This window comes from Lissotriton helveticus, chromosome 11 (genome assembly GCF_964261635.1).
Source record: "Lissotriton helveticus chromosome 11, aLisHel1.1, whole genome shotgun sequence".
NCBI classification, from domain to species: Eukaryota; Metazoa; Chordata; class Amphibia; order Caudata; family Salamandridae; genus Lissotriton; species Lissotriton helveticus.
This window is the reverse complement of record NC_136072.1, coordinates 475,943,536-475,967,608: the sequence shown is the minus strand read 5'-3', so window position 1 is coordinate 475,967,608 and position 24,073 is coordinate 475,943,536. Positions and strand designations below refer to the sequence as shown.

General features: G+C 47.0%; 2 protein-coding genes across 3 annotated transcripts in view; one reads left to right on the top strand and one right to left on the bottom strand.

The window, feature by feature from the left end:
- Window positions 1-24,073, top strand: part of UGGT1 (UDP-glucose glycoprotein glucosyltransferase 1) — an 822,704-nt gene that overhangs the window by 256,694 nt on the left and 541,937 nt on the right. The window lies entirely within an intron of this gene.
- The window catches only part of LOC144792009 (uncharacterized), a 35,811-nt gene continuing 18,693 nt past the window's right edge, over window positions 6,956-24,073 (bottom strand). Inside the window, exons 2-3 of the mRNA XM_078666872.1 lie at window positions 18,988-19,743; window positions 6,956-7,099 (exon numbers count right to left, since the gene is read on the bottom strand). Of these exons, the coding sequence (XP_078522998.1) occupies window positions 6,956-7,099; window positions 18,988-19,743 (900 nt within the window). The remainder of the gene's footprint in view (window positions 7,100-18,987; window positions 19,744-24,073) is intronic.

Sequence of the window (24,073 nt, the reverse complement as noted above, 5' to 3'; positions counted from 1 at the left end):
AACTAGGCAATTAAATAGTAATTTAGGTAAAAGGAGATTGCCCTATGAGTTTGCGGTCCCCGTTTTAAATAGATTTGATACTTTTTCGAACCTGGATGACAATGAATGACTAGGAAGCCAAGATATCAATCTCGCTCCTCTTGTCGTATCCACTGTCCCTGAAGCCACGACAATGGTAGATTCTACAGGTTCCAGGGATTTCAATACATCCATAATGGCAGAAACTCCAGGCTATCAAGACCGCTCTCTAAAATTAATGACCTGGAATGTAGCTGGTCTTAAAAATAAGATAGATGATCCAATATGGAGAGAGTCCATTAGTATGTATGATATAATTGGCCTTCAGGAGACGTGGGACACGGGTGACATCTTGAGCCTGGATGGATACACGTGTTACCACATTCCTGCAGTCAAATCTAACATGGGGAGGGCGAAGGGTGGTTATCCTAATTGCAGCCACTATTCAAGGGGTACATACACAGTTAGATACCGGTTCACGGAACATCCTGGCTGTACAAATCTGTTTGTGTGGGGTGAGCAAGATTTTAATTATTAATTTTTATAACTCGTATGAGAGTCACCACGACCCCTGGGTATATGAAATCTGTTTTTGGAAAATTATAGGGAGACGAATGATAGCCATTGTTAGTTATGGGAGACAAGATGTCCAGACAAGTGTCCGTCCTTAGATCTATTCGGCCCTGTTGAACAGGGAGATGTTCATTTTGAACATTCTGATCAGGGCGGTCTTCTAGAGATAATTCTGGCAGACAATGGTTTGATGCTCCCAACATTGCGTGACAAGGAGATACCCACATTTAAGGGGAATGGTTGTCATTCATTCATTGATTATATTTTCTTCAGTTTACACTGGGGGATAGGATTTTTGAATATTCGCCCGTGTGGTCACACTTTAGTGACCACAATCCAGTAGCTCTGAGTCTGTCAGATCTGGCCTTGAAGTCTATGACAGTGTTAAATAGATTGGATAAATCAGACATTCGCCCGATAGATCAGGCCCGCAGACTCAGATGGAGTAAGGTTACACCGGGAGATTTCCATTCTAATCTATTTTCCACAGTAGGTTCTGAGCTGGAAACCTGTCTGAACCTGGAGGCAGAGGATGAGGAAGTTTTAGCGGCTTACTCAATTATCTGTGCCCAGGTTTCTTTACATCTTAGTCAAACAGGGAAAGCCAAGGTATCGGCTGACCAAGGCTGGTTTGATCATAACTGTTCAGAAGCTAACCAAAAATTAAAAGCTGCCTTAAATTGCAAACCAGTGAACAGGGCCATGGTGGCCCTATTAAGGAAAAGCTATAAAAGAGCCCTGGACATAAGAAGACGGGAGATCAGGGTAGCAGCGTGGGAAGATCTAACCTCAGTTGACGTGCGCAGAAATAGTGCCAAATTCTGGGCCGTCGTTAATAAACCTTTTTTTCAGGACTCCTGTAACGACCACTTAGATTGTGGTATCCAGGAACAGGCGTGGTGCTCTCATTTTAAGTCAGTTTATGAAGGGGGAAATAGCGGGGAGGGGAGTACAGCGACCCCTTCCCTAAATCTCTATACTTTAAAGGTATCTGAGCTAGAGGTAACAGAGGCGATCGGGAAGATGACCAGTAACAAGGCTCCGGGTCCCGACGGCGTCCCTGCTGACCTCTTCAAATCCGATGTCAAGACATGGGCTAGAATTTTAGTCAATGTTTTTAATAGGGTTTCTACGGCAGATATTCCGGACACTTGGTCCAAATCTGTCATAGTACCGATTTTTAAGAAAGGAAACAGGGGAGACCCAAGTTGTTACCGCCCCATTTCCCTTATCGACGGCGCAGTTAAAGTGCTAGGGCGAGTGGTCCTTGGTAAATTAACAACTTGGTTGGAGGACACAGAAACCCTTTCATGTTTACAATATGGGTTCAGGAAAGGTCGAGGCACAGTAGATCAGTGCCTCAACCTTTATCTGTTAATAGGGAAATACACTATCGCTAAACGGGGCACCTTGTATTTGGCATTTATGGACCTTTCCTCGGCCTTTGATCAGGTGAATAGGTCCAAGCTCTGGGAACTACTCCTCAAGTTAGGAGTTGACAAAAATATTGTGTATTTTCTTGCTGACCTACACAGGTACCTTACAGCCACAGTTAGGTACGACCGCCTGGGAAATAGCACAGGCAAGATCGCGATCATTAATGGTGTAAGGCAGGGCTGTATTTTAGCCCCCTTACTTTTTACTTTATACATTAATGAACTAGGGGTCACCCTAACTGAGGCATGTAAAGATTAACCAAGGGCCGGTAAATTCCCCATTCCGGCATTATTATATGCCGACGACGCTGCATTAATAGCACGTGCAGCTGTGGGGTTGCAATGTCTTTTAATATCATTTTCTAGTTTTATGACGGGTCTGAACCTAAGTGTAAATTTTCCTAAATCTCATGTAATGATTGTGGGGAGTAAACCGAAAAAAATTAAGACTATGATTTGCGAAGAAAATGTTTTATCCAGGGTGACTAGATTTCCCTATCTGGGGGTAATTTTTGATGATAATTCTACTTGGTTACCTCAGTTAGTTGCAAAACGAAATGCTTTCGCCAGTTCCATTTTGGCAGTACGGGATTTTGCTCGTAAATTGGGTGTGAAGCCTATGGAAGCAGTGTTGAAAATCTATGATGCTAAATGCACTGCCATAGCGATGTATGGTGCAGACTTGTGGGGGTTTAAAAATGTTAAGGCCTTGCAGGTGAGTGAGGATACATTTTTGAAATCCTTGCTGTGTTCCCCAGTCTACCCCGGGTTACATCGTTCACCAAGAGTGTGGGGTTGATTACCTGGAGGATCGCATTGCTTTAGCACCGCTATTGAAGTGGATCTCTATATGGCTGAACCCTGAATTGGAGCTGAATCATGAAATTCTGAGGGACTGTCTATCTTTGGATCATGGTCAATTTATTCCCTGGCTGAATTATATTAAAAAATTGGCAGCTAAATTGGGTCGACCGGAACTATATCACTTCCCGGATAAACTGTTGAAAGGGGACATCAAATGGGTGAAATATACATTTAAACAATTGGCATCTCTGGATAGGGAAGAAAAAGAACTATGTAAACCATCTGTTAGGGCTCATCAAATGTTAATCACTACCAGTGGCATAGAACCCTACTTGAGTGTCATCAACAATATGCACCATCGATTTCTATTGACTAAATTTAGATTGAACAAATTCCACTTTCTCCTTACTGATTGTTCAGGATGGACTAAAGACTCGGAGCTGGAGATTTGTTCCTGTGACGGCTTCTCAATTAAAGACACTATGCACTTTATCTTTTTTTGTAAACACTTGTGTCCTATTCGTAAAAAATGTATTATTCCCCTTATCAAGGAAAAGGGCTTTAGACAAGTTAAACCTGCCCTTTTTTATTTACAGTTGTTGTCTACCACATGGTAGATCTTCAAGGTCGCAAATTTCTTATCTATTGCTTTGAGACTGAAGAGGAAAATTAATTGGATTGATTGCACATAGTGGTATTCATAGGCCTAGGTCTCAGAATTTGGTTTAATTCTCTTTTTAATTGGCTTTCGCCGGTTTTTATCTCTTTTATCATATTTATAATATACATTTTAAATGCACTTGATTCTATTGTGATAAGGTTTGTAAACTAATGTCTTATTGCTTCAGCAATGTCTGACTTCGATGAATTTTTAGTACACTTTTATGGTTTTTGCAACGAACCGAATAAAGTATTTTGACTGACTGACTGTATAAATTTTATTAATTTTGCATCTAAGCGTTTCCTGTGAGCCATATTGTGCTGTAATATGTACTATTTGCCAGTTCATTTTCCAGATAAATGCTGTCCTATACTGCTAATCAATGTGTTTAACCCATACTCATCTTGCGCAGGTCGTGTCCAGAAATTGCACAGCGGTTCTGTCACACAGGCCCTGCTGTGGGTCAGCTGCTGCCACCTTGCCTGACACACACACACACACACTGGGGGGCTGGGCTCCTCAGAGAGGAGAGAGGATACAGGTCGACTCATACAGCTTACGTCATACCCAGCAGAGGAGTTATCAGAGAAAGTGTTCCCATTGTAGACGATGACCGCCTTCCCACAAGTCAATGAACACGTCTCATCATTTAGTATTGACCCTTCTGAACTCTGCAGACCTAGTTCCTCAAATATCCACTCTTAACAGAATTCTGAAATATAATTTAGAAACTTGGGCGTTTTGTCTGAAACTCGGGCTTGCCAGTTTCTGAAAATAGACATTTCACCAACAAACACAAAAGTTGCATTTTCAAATAAATAAGCCCAAATGTTCCCTAAGCCCACCAAAAACTGCACTTATGTCTTGAAATGCTAGACTTTCACCTACGTTCATCCAGCGTGTTATTCCCCTCCAAGCACTGACGTGCTATCATCATAAATGTTAATTTATCACCATCATCAGATGCCAAGGATTCAGCCCCTCAAGGGACGAGGAGCAGGAAGGATTATTTCAAGAATGGACACACTTTGTTGACGGGGCATCTTTGTGAAAGTGGCATCACTATGTATAGGGCAGCCAAAATAACATAATGTAACCACCAAACACACACACTCCGTAAGGCTCTTGGCTACATGTGGTCTGTCTTTACAGTTGGTGCACCAATTAATTCAGCTAAAGTGCATAACTGTGGCAGGCACAGTTGATGGATGTGAGCCATTGCACTTGGAAATTAGTAAGTTTTGGTACGGAGATGGTTGTGGTTGTTACCCTCTTCGTGGGATTAACATCAATATCATTTTCAACCCATTACATTTATCTGATCATTAGATTTCTTGCGAGACCGGCTGGCTTGCAGTTAACATAAGTTGTCACCAATCTTGAGTATATTTTTGTTATTATTTTTAAAATGTAGGCCTCACTTTTGTAAATTCACAAGTTGACACATGGGCACCAACAATTTTACTCTATTACCATTACAGCAAGACGGATGAGGCTAAGACCAATGAATGTGCAGTATAATGGTTGAAGGCGAAGCACAATTAGTAGCTACTACGTGGCAACTACAAGATGTGCTCGGTATGGATTAACCTTCCTGCTTTCTCAAAATTGCTTGAAAATGCACCATTTGTCCACTCTTTTTTTCAAAACCTCCCTTAGGTTGTTTGGGCTCGCTTGCTACGGTGCAGTATGGAAATCATTTTACGCCTCACCAATTTTAAATGTCACCAGCTGTCACTGACTTCTGTTGAGTACGTAACTGTGTTCCCACGCTGCACACAACCTCCGTGGGGTTCCTGGGTACTTAACCTGGGTGGTTCCTTGTGTCCCCAGCTCTTCTGAGTCTCCTGGTCCAAGTTCGACTTCGTTGGCTGTGCTGTATAGTTCACTTACTAGATAGTACGTGAACAGTGAAGCCATCCTAAGTATAAGTACTGTGCACTGGTCTTTACGAGTTGGCCATCTACAAGATGGCTTTACTGAAACCTATGGTATTTGGCATCAAACACCTTAACTTAATAAATCTTTACTGTTGCCAGCATTAGGTTTATTATGACATGCACTCCTTAGGGGTGCACCCTGAAAAGCCTACCAATGTCTAGTGTGCTGGCTGACAGGTATTGTCCAGCCTGCCACACCAGACATGTTCCTGACACTTTGCAAATGAGAGCCCAGGCTCTCTGAGTCCGGAAACATTGCCTGCTCCGGAGGAAGGTGTTCACACCTCCTCCAGCAGGATGGCTAGTGATTTAGCTCATCAGAGCCAGGGGCTTGCTGAACCACTGCACAAAACACCTATGAACCCGAACCCCCCAGCACAAGTCTATTGAAATCAATGGTGTCTCTGTGTCCTGAGAGCCTCAAGAGCCGAGCCCCCCCTTTGGCTTCTGCCGAACTGGTCCCCCAGTTAGCCCCTCCCCCCGCAGCCTTTATTTGCAGGCACTGTTCCTTGTTGACTTCAACGTGTAGAGTTGGAGGCTACCACTGCTGAAAGCACCTCTGCACCCGAACACCCCAGGGCTAGTAACCTTGAACTCTTGGTGCTTTCTTGGACCTTGGGCCCTACTTAACCTTAAGTCCAGAAGAACAGTCCATGAAGTTGTTTGCAAGTGACCTTATTCAGTGTATGTTTCTCCCATAGCATAACATTACCACGTTCGAGGCAAGTGCCTCAAATCTGACAGCTTTATTTTCTATGTTTCGCAAAATTGCTAACACAAAAAATACTTAACCTCATCCCAAAGATGTCTGCAATTATATAAAAATCAGTGTTATTTTTGCAAATTGATGCCAGAATTCTTTATTGAAAGTGTCTAATCTATTGACTCTGTGTGATTGTAACAAATGTTTAACACTCCCCTCTGATAAGCGTAAGGCTGCTTGACCAAACAACCACAAATAGAGCACCTTGGGATTGCTAAAGCAAATGCCTGTACACTAGTAAGGGATACCTGGACTCACTTTACAAAACAGTTCATTTTGGTGCTCTATATAAAGAGGCAGCCTCTTATAGTGCAGAACTCTGCGAGGAGTTTGCCCTTAGGAATCCGAAGGTAAAGCAAAGCTGTGCATTGCTGAACATCAACAGAAGTCTCGGAAGTCTGGCTGCCACTTGACTTTGAGGGTGCGGACCCGTTCCCACACTTGAGGCCATTACCGTGACAAGTCCTCATCGCGGTACAAGTCTTCCGGTAACGATAGGTCAGAATGGATGCCCAAGAACGCCAAGCGGGAATCATACTAGTCCTGCCACTCTCTTGTTGATAAGTTGTGAGGACATCAGGATGCCTCGGTCTCCCTCCTGGTCCCCCAACAAATGATCCCAATGCACACAGAGCTTCTGGCTCCATTGGCGACATTATAACAAATTGAGGTCTTTAGTGAGGCCCAGTTGCAACTTGTTGGCACTCTTCTGGCTCCTTCTAACCCACCTTAGGGCTCAAGCATCCACTGAGGCCTCTAGTTAGGTTCTAGCCAGCGGGCCCGACTTCTGCGTCATCCGTGCCTCCTTAACCTGCTTCAGTTTCTGCTTCGACTTTCGAGCCAACTTCCATTCAGGCATCAAAATCCATGTTGGCTGCTTTGAGATAGACGCAGGTTCCAGTGGCTGTGGTGCAGGAGGAATACACTGTTTCCCTATTCATATTTGACGCTAAGCCAATATCATCTCAGCACCAGCTGAGGTCGCGCCCTGAATAAAACCAGCGCCAGTTCAGTTCAACGCAGCCAGAAATGTACCTGTGCCTCAAGGCTGCACCCTAATGCTCCAACAATTTGTTGGTTCGCACTCAGATCATAGCCAACCAGTCTTTGGCGATAACAAGGGATATGAGGAGGATTATTTTCCTCCTCACTATGATGATCAATTTCGACATAGGTCTGCAGAGGCCAGCATTTCTACATTGGTCTGCAGATGCCAGTGGGCAAGCCAGTGTTTGGACGCCCCTATGCAATAAACAGAGGAATACCTATTTTGCTCTGGTAATGAGATGGGCACTGGATGTATTGTATTTACAACTGCCAAGGATGGAATTAAAAACTAACTTACTGACAGACATTTGCAACATGGACAAACTACATCTGAACCCTCACATCCATTTCATGGAGCCCTGACTAACACCTTGATGGGTACCTGGTCTAAGCCCTGTTCCTGTCCAACAGTGAATACGCAGGTTGTTAGGTGCCACAGGCCAGCTCCAGGAGACCCTGACCTCTTGACACGGGTCCCTGTGCCAGAAAGTGAATAGCAGTTAATTCTCCATGACTCCCTCAGACAGAGCCCAAATTAACAGAAGGATGCCTTCCTCAGCGAGTTTAGTCTTCTGATTAGTCATTGCCAGCTATGGAACATAGCAAGATCTTGCTGGCACTCCCGGAGAAATTTTCGGCCAACCTGGATTAAACCATCCAGGATGGTCAAGATGCCGTAAAATATATTATCCATTCAGGTCTGGACACTACCAGCTGCTTGGACAGAGCACAATAGTGTTGTGCTTCGGGAGCACGCTTGAATGAGATTTACTTGCTTCTCTGGGAAAATGCAAATCTCTCTGATGGACATGCTGTTTGATGGATCTTGCCTTTCTGGCGGAAAGGGTAATTTAGCATTGGAACTCTTTAATGACTGCTGGGCCACAGCTCATTCCTTACGCCTTTCTGTCCTGCAAGACCGTTTCCCCAATAGTTTTGCTTCTTTCAGGGCTACTACAGCTAAAGCCCACTGCCCACTGCCCTTGCAACAGACCACCCATCCCTCTCGGTGTCAGTTGCAGGGATCAAGCATGCAACACCAAGTTGACCAGGGGCAGCGCAGTCCCCTCCTATGCGACATCAGCCTCCGAGCTGCTTTAGTATGTCCTTTGTGGCACACATCCATCCTGTGGGAGGCAGGTTCAGACATTTTCAACGGCATTTGTGGCTGTAGATACACATGCTCTCATACTCCTGCCATCTAGTGTTGTGTGCGGAGTTGTATGTGTTTGCCTTTCGCCCGATCGTCGTGAGGCTGATTGTGACGCCTGCAAGTCTTTCCAATCAAAAAGGACTCTGGGATCCAAGGGTGCGTCGGCTGGAAATGTTTAGTCTCACTGAAGGCTACACTCCAATATTTTCTGGGAAGACCATGCCCAGGAAGAGCATGCTGCTGAGGAGGAAGAGGAAGCTTTCTCTGTTGCGGAATTTTCCGGCTTCGATGTGGAGGAAGAATTGGAATACACCCTGCCACACTGGCAGCAAGTGAGTGCTATTGACCCTATTCCTCCACCTAGAAAGACGTCTGAACCTTTGCACTTACCTTTATTAGACGTTGTTGGACCGCCACTGCCACCAGGCTTTGGTTTTATCTGAAAAGACACTTTGGATGCCCCACATACGGGCTAGGCACCAAAAACTCCTTCCAAGGTTAAATCCTCATATCGAGCACATGCGTCGGTCTCGACCTACTGTTTGGAACCAACCTGGCAATTGACTGCTTCTGCCTCGGTGCCAACGAAAAAACATACCTCCACTTCAAAAGCTTTGGTTCCGAAAACAACCGAATCTAAATCCTCGAAGCATTCTATTGTTCTGAAATCATCCGCGACAAAAACGTCAAAATATTCCAGTTTCCTTGTCTCCTGCTGAGCCTATCCTCGAAACTATAGAAATTCGACAAGTCCGCACGGAATGGGAAAATAATGGCCTCTCCACCAAAGAGGCAATTGAGTATTAAGAGTGCTTTGGACACTTCTGTGTCTCTTTAAAAGAGAACAAAGGACACTGCTATATCATCCATCACCTCCTCCTCCACCATCACCACCTCCTCCTCCACCATCTCCTTTCCTCTCATGCATCTCCACATCATAAGCATATAGATGCTATATTTTTTAGGAGATCCAGACCCATGGGACATATAGGATACTGATCCCATAACACCTAATGATACGGATCTATATCCAGGTAGGCCCTCCCCTCCCGAGGATGCTAGTGTCAACCAACAGGTATTGCTAGGGCAGCTACCTACCATGGTGGTGTTACTTAAGGAATCGATATAGCAGGACTTCCCTTTTGACACTCTCTCATCTAGACACAAGGACACACAGTATTTACCTATGCTTCCTGGTATGTTGCAGCATGCTGATATTTTCAAAGAACCTATCTGTGCCAGGGTTATCTCTGCACGGGTAGATAAAAAATATAAACCAGCCCTGTTGGACCTGGCTCTTTTTTGCAGGGTGTGGCGGGGTCGTAGGAAGGGACCGGACACTTTTTCTGGATATATTAGGTTGTATTTTAGTGAAGGATTTCTTATAGCGTGACGCAATTCTTTCACGTGAGAACTCAGCAGGATCCGTGATAACGCTTTCCCTCTCAAGACTCTATGGCTTGTTTCTTTGTTCAGCACTCCTTCTGTCCTGGTCCTGGTTTCTCTCACCACCGGCCATGCAGGAAAGGAGAGACAGAGGAAATGCTGTCAGGACACAAGTCCTCTACCGGGTTACCCAAGAGGAACCGGGGATTGAAGGGGGACACCGCTGTCAATGTGTATTTACACTAGGGTTTTATACATGGGGCGTGAGGAAGGACGGTAGTGAGGAGAGGGTGAAAAGGGAGATGCGGGAAAAACGGGAAAAGGAATGGATATTTGCACTATGTACAGCAGGTAGTAGCAAGTCATTCACAGAACTACGGAGGAGAGTCTCCCCGCCTCCCAACCCAGCCTGCGAACCGCTGCCGTACCTGCTTAAACCACACTCCTCCCTCTGGAGTGTGGCTCGGCGCTTCGCGGGGACGTTGGCCTCCTGGCACCGCTTCGCCTTCAACTCGTTCTTGTCTCCTCTCTCCGCTCCCGTAACTGTCTCCTTCTCCTGGCAGCCACACACGAACTCCAAACACCTCCGGGGTGTCGTCACACGCCGTACTCTGGATTTCCTGGATTTTAGCTAATCCCACGGTTCTGGTGTCAGTCGGGGGCGTGGTTTCGTCCTCTGTAAACGCCCAATTAAAGGCACCTTCTCCCATTTCTTCCTCTTAGGATGACACCAACGGGCTCGTACTCCATTCGTTCTGGAGGGAGGGAGGGGAGGCAGAATCAACAATCCACCAGTAACTGGAGGGGGTTTTCCCCCTCTACCCACCTGTTCTCCCCTTTACTCAGGGTTATCCCCAAACTTTTTTGCCTCCTTACTCCTATTTTTTCTGACCTGTTTGTTGGCTTTAGGACTCTGGGCACTTTACCACTGCTGATCAATGATAGAGTGCATATGCTTTCTGTATAAAGTGTATTGGTGATTAGTTTATCCATGATTGGCCTATTTGATGTACTGGTAAGTCCCTGGTAAAGTGAACTGTGTGTGCCCAAGGCCTGCAAATCAAATGCTGCTAGTGGGCCTGCAGCACTGATTGTGCCTCCCACATGAGTAGCCCTGCAAGTATGTCTCAGACCTGCCACTGCAGTGTCTGTGTGTAAAGTTTTAAACTGCTGTGTCAACCTGGCATGTGCACCCATTTGCCAGTCCCAAACCTTCCCTTTTACTACATGTAAGGCACCCCTAAGGTAGGCCCAAGGTAGCCCCATGGTGCAGTGTATTTAAACGGTAGGACAGTGTGTTTTACATGTCCTGATAGTGAAATACTGCTAATTTCGTTTTTCCCTATTGCACAGACTACCTCTCCCATAGGTTATCGTTGGTGTCTGTCTTACAAGTGTAACTTTCAATCGGGAAGAGAGAGATTTGGAGTTAGGTGTCTCTGAACTCACAATTTAAAACTACATTTTTTTAAGTGAAGTTGTTTTTTAGATAGCATGTTGGAAAATGCCACTTTTAGAAAGTGGGCATGTTCTTGCTTTACCATTCTGTGCCTCTGCCTGCCTGTGGAATACATGTCTGAAGGAGTGTGACAGTTGGACTGTTTGTGCATTCAATATAGACAGTCACACAAAAGGAGCTAACGTGTGCCCTGCATATCCTGATGGCCCATCATCAAGCTGATGGGTCTTCTTGAGCTTCTGCGCCTCTTGGCATCCTGCTCGTCAACTATGCCAGGTGGCATATTCGGGCTCTGCAGTCAAATCTGAAGTCTTAGTATGCCCACCACCAGGGGACCCTGTCAGATTCCAACCAGGTTTCAGATGTGTGAGGAAATGGGGTGTATTATATGTAATACACATCCCAACCCCTTTAGGACCCATATGTTTAGTCTGTCTAATCCTCAGCTCAATCCTGGGTGGATGTGGCACTGAGCGCAAGGCTTAGACAGAAGAACAAGTGTTAAGCATTTAAACAGCACCAAAACAATTGCAGAAGAATTCGACACGACACTAAAGAAAGAAATCCAACACCAATTTATAAAAATAGACTCTATTTTTATAGTAGGTTAAACACTAGAATGAAAGAAATCCACCAGAGGGTTTCGGAGATGTAGATTTTACAAGCAATAATAAATCAAAGCAATTTTACTCAAATGTGAACAAGCCTTGGCAAAGTCAACAAATTTGACACTCACTTTTTCAAGGAAAACTTCAGTAAGTGTCAATGCAGTTAGTTAGAAGTACTCTGGGCAACCAACTCTGGCAGGGAGCTAGTAAGAGGGACCAGCAAGATTACCAAGAACAGTTACTTTCACAGAAGAAGCAGTACTTTAGCAGTTCCAGGTTCTTTAACCTTGTTGCAATGGATTCTTATGAAGTGGTCCTGAAGCAAGGGATAAAGGTTGCTAAAGATGCTATGGATGCGTGGCGATCAACAGGGGTTTTCCCGCAGGAATTCCTCGGTCCATGAAGATTGTGAAGGGGTCCTGGCTGCAGGGCTGACGTCCCACAAAGTCCTCTCTTCTCGGTACTGGTCAAAGTGCAGGTCCCATGGGACTACCAGTCGCCTGTTGTTGTAGTCACAGACCAATCCTTCCTGAGTCCATAACTCTCCGACACCACTCCCTGGCTCAGCAAACTCTGTTGCAACTGTGTGTCAGGTCTTGCTCCTCAGTGCTGCATGGCGGTGGTGGTATTGGCTTCAAGACTTTGGGCTACCAACATGTCCCAGTGGGCTTCTTCAGCTGTTGTTTCCTTGTGCCGCAAACAGGAGGCCAGTCAGCTGGCCCTTGGAGTTCTATTGGCTTAACTGGGCTCTGGAGACAGCTTCTCCTTGAGCAGGGCACAGAAGGAACAGTCACTCTCTCTTCACTACCCACCATGTGCAGCAGGTGCACTCCTAGTCGGTGCTGCTCTTTTTGCTGGTCCCTCGGTGCAGCAGGGCAGTCTTTCTTCGGCCCTTCTCTCAAGTCGGTCGAGATCGGAGGTATGGGTGCTAGGGGGTGACCAGCTTACTCCCGCAAAATGCCCTCGGGCAGGATGCGGTTGGTAGCCCATGGGCTACTAGGTTCCCTCCCACCTAGTGACCATTTCCTGAGATGTGCGGCATCTGGCTATCCCAGAATGCACCATTCTGCCCACTCCCAAGATGGTGAGACCCCTCTCCTGGTGTACAGACATCCTTAGTCCACCCCTGGGGTGTGGCTATCTCAGGACTGAATGCCTTTCGGGAAACCAATTTGGCAACTGGTTTCCCCCTCTGCTTCCCGTGCCAGCCTGTTTTTTGCCTCAATAATGGGACATCCATCCCCCTTGGTGTCCCACGCTTCACCTTTGAAGCCTGCCTTTTGGGAATAACACTTAAGTGGCTTCCTGCAGTGGGGAGGTGACACCTCCTCGGACTGCCACCCCTCATTGTTTCCTTCCTGAGAGTCATAGGAACGTCTCTCCAGGAAGGCAAAAAGCTGTCTCATGAGCAGGTGCCTTGTGTACCCAGGAAGGCGCAGGAGTTTTTAAGGCAACAAAGTGGCAGCTTCACTAAAGCTGCACACTGCAATAGTTTACTTAAATGTCTACTTGAGATACAAGTTGGGCTTAATGTAACAAGTTGTTTGGTACTTTGAGTGCCCATCTTGTTTCTACATTTTCTGCGTTATCACTCCTGAGGGGTTCAGCGTGTAACCCTGTACTCGCCAATTCGACGTCCAAGTCTTTCCACAGTAAACTGTATGTACATGTAAAGTAAACTTCCTGCCTATGTCATATGTCTTAGACACACATCCAGGGGCAGTGGTGGCTTTGCCATTGCTTTTAGGTTGGGCTGGAAGTGCACGGCTGCTCTACCAGTGGCATACTGGGGGGCGTGCTTTACACAATCAGTGCTGCAAGCCCTGGAATACCCCTCTAACTTACATGCCGTGGGTGCCAGAGTACCATTTACTAGGCACATACAGGTATGGTAGCTATTCCGAGTGGGTATAGCCAATTCAACTTACACTTTTAGGGTCAGGCCCTTGGTAGTGAGGTAAGGTTCACAGGCAGCAGTGCACTCCTGAGTCAAAAAACAAGCAGCATCAGTTTAAAAACTCGGGTGACTGTACAAAATGAGGCGTTTCCTCACAGAAGGAGACTGCAAAAGATTTGCAGTGACTGCATCCTCACTTGGACCAGTGGCAGACCCCTCCGTCTATCCCACACAGAGCTGATAGTGGTGACAGATGTATTGCTGCTGGGATGAGGCATTCATAGGGGAGATATGGAGATAAGAGGATTCTATTCTCAGGTGGAGACCTGTCTCCACATTACTCTGTTAGAGTTGCAGGCATTCGCCTGGCGCTAAAAGCCTTTGTTCGAGGCATATGAGCTGCAGATTGTACACTGTGCATAGATCGCCATCTAAAAGCCTTTTTACTGTCCATCAAAGGGAGGCTGAGTCAGGTTGTCGCCGACTATACCACTGTCATGTGGTACTAAAATAAGCAGGGCTGGGTGGGGTCTTGGATCCTGTGCGAGGAGATGACTGGATTGTTTAGACAATTCCCTGGTTGTGAAGAACCTGGCGGGATCTTTGAATGCCAGAACGGACAATCTCAGCTGATGGCACCTGGCTGGCTTGCACACCGAGGTGACACATGGCATCTTCCAGTAATTGTGAGAATCCTGGCTAGATACATTCGCCACTGCTGAGAATATGCAGTGTCAAACCTTTAGTGGCTGAAATTTCCATGAAGGCTCTCTCTCTCGGATACTATTATTGCAGAGGAGCGTCTCCCTCCTGCTGCGAGCACAGCAGGGACACATGAATAAATGGTAAAAAGTTACATTTTATTAATGTGCCCCAGGCTCGCACTGTTACAGCGCGAGGGCAGGGGGTGTTGCTGATTAGTGCAATTGCACTATTGCTTCACTATTGCTTCAGCCCTTGCCAGTTCTCGCAAATGAAATTGGCCGTCTGTTTACAGCCGGCTAATCTCATATGCGCACTTCAGAGCTTGCAATTCCAAGGCTGAAAAACAGCTGAGGGATTGCAGCCTCAGGCCCCAGCCTCAAAATGAGCACTGGGTGAGCCTAATCCAACCCGCTGCAGTTCCAGGATTGGCTGGTTTCGCGCTGTACAAGAGAGGAAGTCCTCCCCCTTCCTACATATTCCCCGCCAACAGTTGAGAGCACCAGGAGGAAAGAGACGGCAGCCAGACCTTCCAGCAAAGGCAACATGCATATATTGAGTTTTTTGGACTTCGCGCCTCACCATATTTATATGTTGCCGGCTACTGCTGCGGATACGCATTCTGGATTGAATGGAGCATGGGACTCCTCAATGACTTTCTGGCTCTGCTTACCCTGACCAGAGTACTAAATGACTGGATCCAAGTCCTCCTATTGGTTCTAGATTGGGCCAAGCGAGTGTGATACCTGGAATTTCTGGGCATGAGCCTGATCAGTCTACAGCTTCAAGGGGATCTCCTTTTGCAGGGCAAGGCCTTCCACCCAAACCTGTGCAATCTGCACCGCCAGTTAAGGAGATTGAGTGGCAGAAGTTGACTGAGTTTGATCTGCTTACAGAAGTTGTATATGTCACCCTGGGTCTTCCCTCTACAAAGTCTGTCTGCCCCCTGGTGCTGGGTACATTTGAATGCCTTGTGTGGCACCTGCACAAGTCAAACTGTTGGATGTCTTGTTTCATCTCTTGGCCCAGCAAAGACTTTCAGTGGGCACTGGTAAACATGATTTGTCAATCCTTTTTTACTTTTACCGGACCAACCTTCCTTGTTCAAATCACCTGGTGTGATGAGGTTTATAATAGGTTTGACTTATTTAATGTTTCTTCCCAAACTATTTTTGATGCCACAGTGGGATCTTAATTAGATAGTTCCTTCTTTTGTGCACTGCATTTGAAGAAATGCACAGCAGTCCACAGTATACTCTGAAAACTGTGTTTCTGGTCACTTTAACTTCGGTTTGTTGCATGAGTAAGCTCAGGCTTTCTCAGTGCAGTCTCCCGTGAACACTGGGCTTGTTCAAACTGCAGCTTCTGGTGCCAGCCAGAGACCGCGAATCCAGCCCACTCTGCACCTGCCAAACCCGGCCCGAGTGGAAAAACACCACGAGGTGGTCACCCTGTCGATCCTGACCTGAGATCCGGTGACCCCTGACCTGCCTCCAGACTATGCCTGCAGCCTCAATCCAGAGGACCACCCCTCCCACCGCGAATAGAGCGGGTAAGAAAATCCGACATCCCTAGGCACCCAACGCCCAATTGTGTGCACAAACCAACAGTGCCTAACGAATCTCAACATCCCAGAAGATCCTCGTCCCCGAGCCTGCAGTGTTTCTTTGTACCGGAGGTTCTCCATTGAAAAGGGGCACCGACCTCAAAACAGCACCCTGCTCCTGGCGGCCCTAGTGCCGCTGAGGGTGCAACTTTGGTGCTACTTTGGTCCCCAACTTGCCCTGAGGTAAACCATAGGAACTTTGCTCCCACAACCTCGTGGCCTGCTTGCCAGCAGCCACCAACCGGAGACCCCCTATCCTCCATAAGATAACATTTGGCCTCAACATTCTGCACCCGGCCTCCCTAGGGCCGCTGAGAGTACAATCTCAGTGTATCACTGACCCTGGGGGACCCCTGAGTCTAACCCCAGAACCTTCACTCCCACAGTTGTTCACTTACCTGTGAATCGTTAACCTGTTTTCCTCCCATTGGATAACATTGACACTTTTTGTCCAAAAAGTTTCTAAGTGTGGAGTTTTGAAATCTGAAAATATTCTTTAAAAATCGTACAAATAACCAAAACGTAATTTCTTACCTGTATCCAGGAAATGTCCCAGTACTGAATCTAGGCATCCTGCACTGAGTTAGAAAAATAACGTAAAAAGTAACTTACCTGTAATTTACTGAAAAAGCCTATTTATTTCAATGTACTGTATTTGCAAAGTAATGCATACTACTGCTCCCCTGTAAATCAAACAAAGTACAATTTCTATTGCATTTTCGAACTGTTCTAAATCCAGTAACTTATTACTGAAAAGTATTTAATGCTTACCTGTACCAGGCTTGCTTGGTTCTAAAAATAAACAACAGTATAGTTTTTACAAAAACAATTGGCCTAGAGTTCAGTTCTTGAGTGTGTGAATTCATTTGCTGACTGAGTGTGTACATCAAATGCTTAACACGGTCCTCTGCTACTGCCTTACTGCTCAACCAAGCTACCACTATTAGAGAGTAAGGTTCTATCCAACTTTAACCTCTGCCTACCTCTGGGGACACTTGGTCTGTATACACACTGAACCTCATTTTGGTGTAGTATATATAGAGCCAGTTTCTTACGTTGGTGGATCAGCGGTGGGATACACAACTTGCATTTGTTGGACTACTTGATTACCACCTGATCACAAAACAGAACTTTTAAATTGCCTTTACAATTACCATTTTTAACCAAACTACTACAAGTCTTGTTAGGGCCTTGCTTAGGTCCCTTTAGAATTTTAGAAAAAACTTTTTTGTTAGAATGGCTCAAAAACAGAACCCTGCTATGAGTTAAGATAACCATAATAGCATAGATGACATGGTTGAGGAGCTTGACCTCACCCCTTACCTTCACTTGTCTTTTCAGGAAGTAAGGTATTCTATGCAGAATTAAAAACATAGCAATGGGCCCACATCCAACCAAACAAAGGCTCCAGGAGCTGTTGGCGGAGTATGCTAAGGCCCACCCTTCTGAGAATGGCGATGACCAAGCAGAAGAGGAAGGTGAGGTTGATGGAGATAGGTTCCACTAGTGAAGAAAGGGTCCCTGTACCCTTACTTTCAAGAGTTAACCTCTGGGGACCTAGAGGCCAAACGGGTGGTTGAGGTGCTGGTGAGGACATTGAGGGCAGCCTCAATGAGGAGGACAGCCTTTTAGCAAGGCTGGCCAAAAGATTGGATCTAGAGTCCAGACTCCTGGCTCTAGAAAAAGAAAGAAAGGAGATGGGTTTAGCACCCATCAATGGTGGCTGCAATCCAAATAATAAGGACAAAGAGCAATCTTATGATCCAAAAATCCCCAAAGGGAGTGTCCCTAAATTTGAGAAGGTGATGACCAATGTTCCCTCTAATTTTTTTCCTCTGTGTGCGGCAGTGGAGGGTCTCTGTGCGCTGCAACCATGGCTATGTGCGCCAGGAACCAAACCGCGCGTGTCTACAGCGCCAAATGGCACTCAAAACTTTTACTTTAAAAAGTGAAAAGATGGTGCATTTTCACACATACAGGTCCACAATAAGGGTCTTAAGGGCAGTGTGCAAATTGGATAATCACGTCATGACATGAATTGGTTACACTGGCGAGTACACTTCAAGTTTAGAAAAGCACAAGACTTCAATGGTGGTACCATCATAACATTTTAATAATTATTCTTAACTGGAGCACAGTTCATTGGGTGGGGAAATGTTGCGAGCCTATACAATATCACATATACACAAGAAGGGAGAGGGCTGTTCAGACACGTCAAGTGGCGTCACTAGATGGGTGACGGGGTTGCTTCTCACGGCGATCCTTGCCATTTTTCCAGTGCTGATAAACTCGGTCTAGGTCAATTTTCCCATGCAGGAGGTAGGCCTTTGTCCTCATCAGCATATCCAAGTGCTTCTGCTCTAGTCTATTCCTCAATTTACTCTTGATAGTATTCATGAGGCTGAATCCTCGTTCACAGTCTGCACTAGATGCTTGAAATGTTGCGCACTTCCAGAAGGTACAACGCTTGCGCACATAGCTGCTGCACTGCGAAAATGAGGACAAACTTTCTTCTTGAAGTAGACCATATTTTTCAAAGTACACCACCTTCATTCAGTGGTCGAAAAGAGACAACTTCACATTCAGTGACAGATGCAATTTCATTCAGCTTGGACTTCCTTGCAGGAGATCTGGAGAACACATCTCTTTAATCATTGGAACCCTCTTCCAGGCATCATCAACTCCCAAATCTTCTCGATGGGCGACACAATGCTGCTCAACTAGATGAGGAATGGATTGTTTAAGGCGAGTAGCAACACCATTATTCTTACCCAGCATCACAGACGCACCATCGGATGTGAACTTGACCATTTTCATGAGGTCCAGTTCATTGGCAGTGTAGAATTCTTTCACGGCAGTAGTGATAGCCTCAGCATTACAGCTAGTCTGCTTCACTATGCCCCCAAACTGCGTTTTGTGCCCTGTTGATGTTACAGGTCGGAACTTGAAGTACAGGATGAGCATTTTTGTAACAGAAATATCTGTGCTCTCATCAATTATCAAAGTGTGATGCAAAGCTTGCCGAAGTTCTCTCATAGCCTCACAGTGTATCACGCTATTGATGGCCTCAAGGAACTCAAAGGCATAGTTCTTGCTCCTCCAGCTGTCTGGTATCTTCACATACAAAGCTAGGCGGTCATGGATGTCTTGTACAGATAACATTGAAGTATTCATCTTGACTGCCAGCAACACGTTGTTGATGAGAATCTTTATCTCCTCAGGCATAGATCTTTGGCGTTCAACTACTTCCATTCTATTTGCTTTGTCAGTGGCAGTTTCTGTCAGCATTGGCCGCACTCCAAAACCAAACCTGGCAGCAGCACTTCTGTTTCTCAATATCACCATGGCAGACTCGTGTACTTTGCTAAGTAGATGGCGTTTCATGTAGTCCAGTTTCCAGCCATCACTCCATTTCTTCCCTGTGGAAAAGTCCCCAACAATTTTGGCTTCGGCACATGCTTTGCAAATCAAGCCCACGTCTGGACTGTGTTGAAATAGTTCCCCGAGTTGCATGCGAACCTTGCTTCGTGGCGTCTGTGTCTCAGCCTCCACAATTTCCTTCATCCACTCTTCCTTGAATACAAGGCAACATTTCTTCCTTTGTGGTAAAGCACTGCACTCTCCCGAAGTTACAGCTTTGCGCTTGAACATTTCCGTACCCGCCGGTTTGAACCTGCTGTGCCACAAAGCCTGCAAAATAAGGAAACATGGCTTACGTTGACGCCTAGCTCATGAATGCAATCTGTTATACTACAATGTACAAGATGCACCACAGTTTAACTCAAGCCACCAATTACCTCTTCTGCTTGCACTCACGTATGCCTGTTTAAATGTATGGGGTTCTGGCTGCGCAACCTGCAACAGAAGAAAACATGGGTATGTATATATGGTACTACAATGTTCAAGATGCACCACATTGTAACTCAACCCAACAATTACCTCTTCTGCTTGAACTCACGTACGCCTGTTTAAATGTCTGGGATTTTGGCTGCGAAACCTGCAACTGTCCTGTGCGGAGGCATCAGACGGAATAAAGCAGCGAGGACAAGTACGGTGAGCCGCCCCCTCAGCCCCGCACCGTCTTGCTAGCCGGTTTGCTAGCCTGCGCTGCTGCCGCCCTCCTCCTGCCCATAGAGAACTGAGACTGAGGAGCAGAGGGAAGAGCAGGAGAACAGCGGTGACCAAACCAACACCCGTCGCAGTTCTGCCCCCACTCTAATGCCCCCACTCTAATCCCTTCATTGAAGTCGCTACAGCGCCACGCAGCCGCTATAGAGCAGTTACAGAGTTGCAGACCTTTTCGCTGTCTTAACAACCTTAACAATCCCTCAACATAATCTGTGCTCTAGTCTCTTTTAGGTTGAGCCTACTTCTGAGCCTTTCGCACGGACTGCTTCGGCCCTGTCCCAGCCGGAGGCACTGCGTGGAAACGGCTGCTGGAAAGAAGTAGGAAGGCCGCGGCATCAATAGGTGGCCATAAGATACAGGGCACAGGGTACCCGACCCCCTGCCACCACAGTGCTCATAGGCCACAGTTTCTTAGGGCTGCCGTATAACTATTAAAGCAGCCTGCTTGCTGCCTGGAGGCTACGAGGATTGGCGCCCATAGGTATCTACAGGGCAATTGGGCACCACATACCCGGCTGCACTCACAGCAGGGGAGGAGGAGGTGGAGCCCGTGCCAACAGGGCCAGTGTCTGGCTCTGGCCTTTGTGGCCAAAACAGAGAGGGAGAAATGAGATCAGAAAGAGTCAGTCAGACTCCAACCCAGAAGGCCAAGAGCGAAAAGCTAAGTAATAGAAAAAAGCAACCGACTAAATCAGAAGGCTGTGACTTCAAGCAAAAAAGCCCATTAATATCTCCACTAATAACAATGTTTAAAAACATAGAGGAAGGCACCAAAAGGAAGTCAGCCAAGAGCGACAGATTCTCACTACTCAAAGACCCTGGAGCAGCTATCTACTCGACAACAGCAGAGATCTCAGGTCTCATGACTCCTCTAGCCCCACAGACAGCCACCTCGGCTTCTAATGGGAAACTGTTGGACCTAGATTACCCAAGCCTACATATGGTAGCTTGGCACAGTAGTGGTCTACAGCTAACTCCAGGCGTTGGCTAAGTACTTACACAGCTTACCCACAGTAACACATTGATGAACCACTAAAATAAAGACACAACACCTTTGTTTGCAAAAATACCGTTACCTTTTATAAAAATAATATGGCTCTTTGGATTTGAAAGCATACAGGTTATCACATCAATTGCTTTTAGGAATAAACATTGCACTTTTACTAGAGAAAATAGTTTTCACTCCTCCAGCTGTGGAAAAAGCAGTAAATCATATACTTTTATCAGAATTCAGCAGTACATTCAAAGAACTTCTTGGATAATTAATTGAAGCTCCTAGACTTCACACTCTACAGGGGTATTTTGCATTAATACACAATGACATCAATAACTCTTTACTACAGCCTACCAATTCATTGGTTATGTTAACACATCTAGGGTTACGTTGCCTAACCCCTTCTCTCCTTTGTCACAGAATGAATCTCCAGGGAAGTAGAAAGGTCAAGGCCCTTTTCTCTGCTTATGGACCTGTTTAAAATAGCTGTCAACCTTTTATCCCTTTTTACCCAACACTTCCCTCTTCACACTCCCACTCTCCTTACTGTCTGGGTGGCAGATATGCCACAGTCCATAGGCCTTCAGCTGGTACCCGCCTCTCAAGCTCCCCCGATCAGCTGCTTCCCTGCACTGACGTGGGAAGAGCCTTGCCGGCCTCCTCAGCCCAAGCGCGCGTTCTCCTGTCAGCGCTGGCTAGGGGGCCTCGTTTCAGGCTTAACGCGGTGATTTCCTGCGTCTGCGGATCACCAGGGGTTAGATGGGCGGTCGGTTGCCCAAGCGCTAGTTCCTCCAGCAAGCGCTCACAAGTAGGGGGTTCCGCTGTCAACGCGGCGCTCCGGAAAGTCGTCTGGCGCCACCTCAGGCAACCCGATGGACGCGCTGATCTCTGGGGCATGCGCGTTCCTCGCAATGGCTCCACCTCTCAGGTCGCGCTGCTCGTCGGCGCCTGCGTGTTCCTCCCCGGACCTCGTCACGCAGGGAACACTGCACCCCTGGGCCTGCTCGACCCTAGGCCCCTCCTGCTGAAAGAAGCGGTCGCGCTACTGGCTTGCGCGGAAGCGTTTCCTCGCTTCTCCTGACGCGCCTGGTGCCCCCGGGGTCCCGCAGACGGACCACACTGCGCCGCTCCTCACACGCTGCTGCTTTCCTCCCCCGGCTCCAGAAGAAGTACCTCACAGATCGGGCACTCGCTCCTCCAGGTGCTCCAGGCTCCACAGTTCCCCAACCACCTCAAGGCGCTCCAAGGGGACCACAAATGACTCGCTACCCTGGTAGGTGCAGCGCTGGGCAGGGCATATAAGACTGAGTTTCAGAAAGCAGATCCTGTCAGTTTCTACAGGAATGCTGATCCAGAAGGGTTTTTCTTCTCACGAAGCTTGTTTTCTTGGTCAATAACTGTTATCTTGAGAGAGGGATCGGTCAAGGGCTAAAGGGGGAACAATCCTCTGAAGTAACTGTCAGCCTCAAATGACAACTAGCTGCTCTCAGTGTGTCCACCTCCTCTCACCACTGCCTCACTCCTCTACTCTGGGGTCAGCACAAAATGGCTGCTGGTCACTGGCCTTATATAGGGTGGCCTGAGACCTGCAGAATTCTCTAGGGTATTCTAGAAAGTTCCCTAATGTTAACCTATGGACCTGTCCTCCAGTGGTGTCCGTTATGGCAGTTGGTGGACACCATCTTAGGTTTCTTGAGATCCCTAGATTTTCAAGGGGGCTGACTAGGCCTCACAGGTTATGAGGGAAAAATGGCGTCATCGCCAAGGAGCACCTAGCCTCCTGACAGCATTAAAAAAATTCCTGATGGACATATGTAAAAATAAAAATAGAAAGTCTGGGAGGCTAAGGGGGACAAAAATAAATCATGGTGGTTAGAGTCTTCCCAGAAGCAGACAGGTCTAACACGCGTCCCCCCCAGCTGAAAGTGGGGAGAACTACCCAACCCCTTGGGAGTCCTCATCACTAAGGCGGAAATACCTGGATAGACCGTCTGCATTGGCATGGTCTGCCCCAGGTCGATGTTCCACCCTGAAGTCCATTCCCTGTAGGGAGATGGACCACCTTAGCAACTTGGGATTCTCCCCCTTCATTTGCATCAGCCAACGAAGGGGGCGATGGTCAGTCTGAACTAGGAAGTGCGAACCAAACAGGTATGGTCGCAGCTTCTTCAGAGCCCAAACCACCGCAAAGGCTTCTCTCTCAATTGTACTCCACCTCCTTTCCCTGGGGAGTAGTCTCCTGGACAGGAAGACCACGGGTTGATCCAAGCCCTCATCATTTAGCTGCGATAACACTGCCCCAATGCCATGTTCTGACGCATCTGTTTGGACAATGAATTCTCTAGCAAAATTAGGGGCCTTGAGAATGGGAGCGGAACACAATGCTTGTTTCAAGGTCAGGAAGGCTCGCTGGCAAGCCTCCGTCCAGACTACCCGTCGGGGTTGCTTCTTGGAAGTAAGCTCAGTGAGAGGGGCCACAATAGTGCCATACCCCTTCACGAAGCGACGGTAATATCCAGTGAGGCCCAGGAAGGCTCGGACCTCTGTTTGAGTCTTGGGGGGCTCCCAGGCGATGATAGCCTCAATCTTTGCCTGGAGGGGCTGCACCGTCCCTCTGCCCACCAAGTGACCTAGGTACACCACCGACCCTTGTCCGATCTGACACTTGCTGGCCTTGATGGTCAAGCCAGCCTGTTGCAGGGCATGAAGAACAGCTTGCAGGTGCTGCAAATGGTCCTCCCAGCTGCTGCTGAAGACAGCAATGTCGTCCAGGTATGCAGCAGAAAAAGCTTCCATTCCCGAAAGGACCCTGTTCACCAGCCTCTGAAAAGTGGCAGGGGCATTCTTGAGCCCAAAGGGCATCACACGAAATTGGTAGTGTCCCTCAGGTGTAGAGAA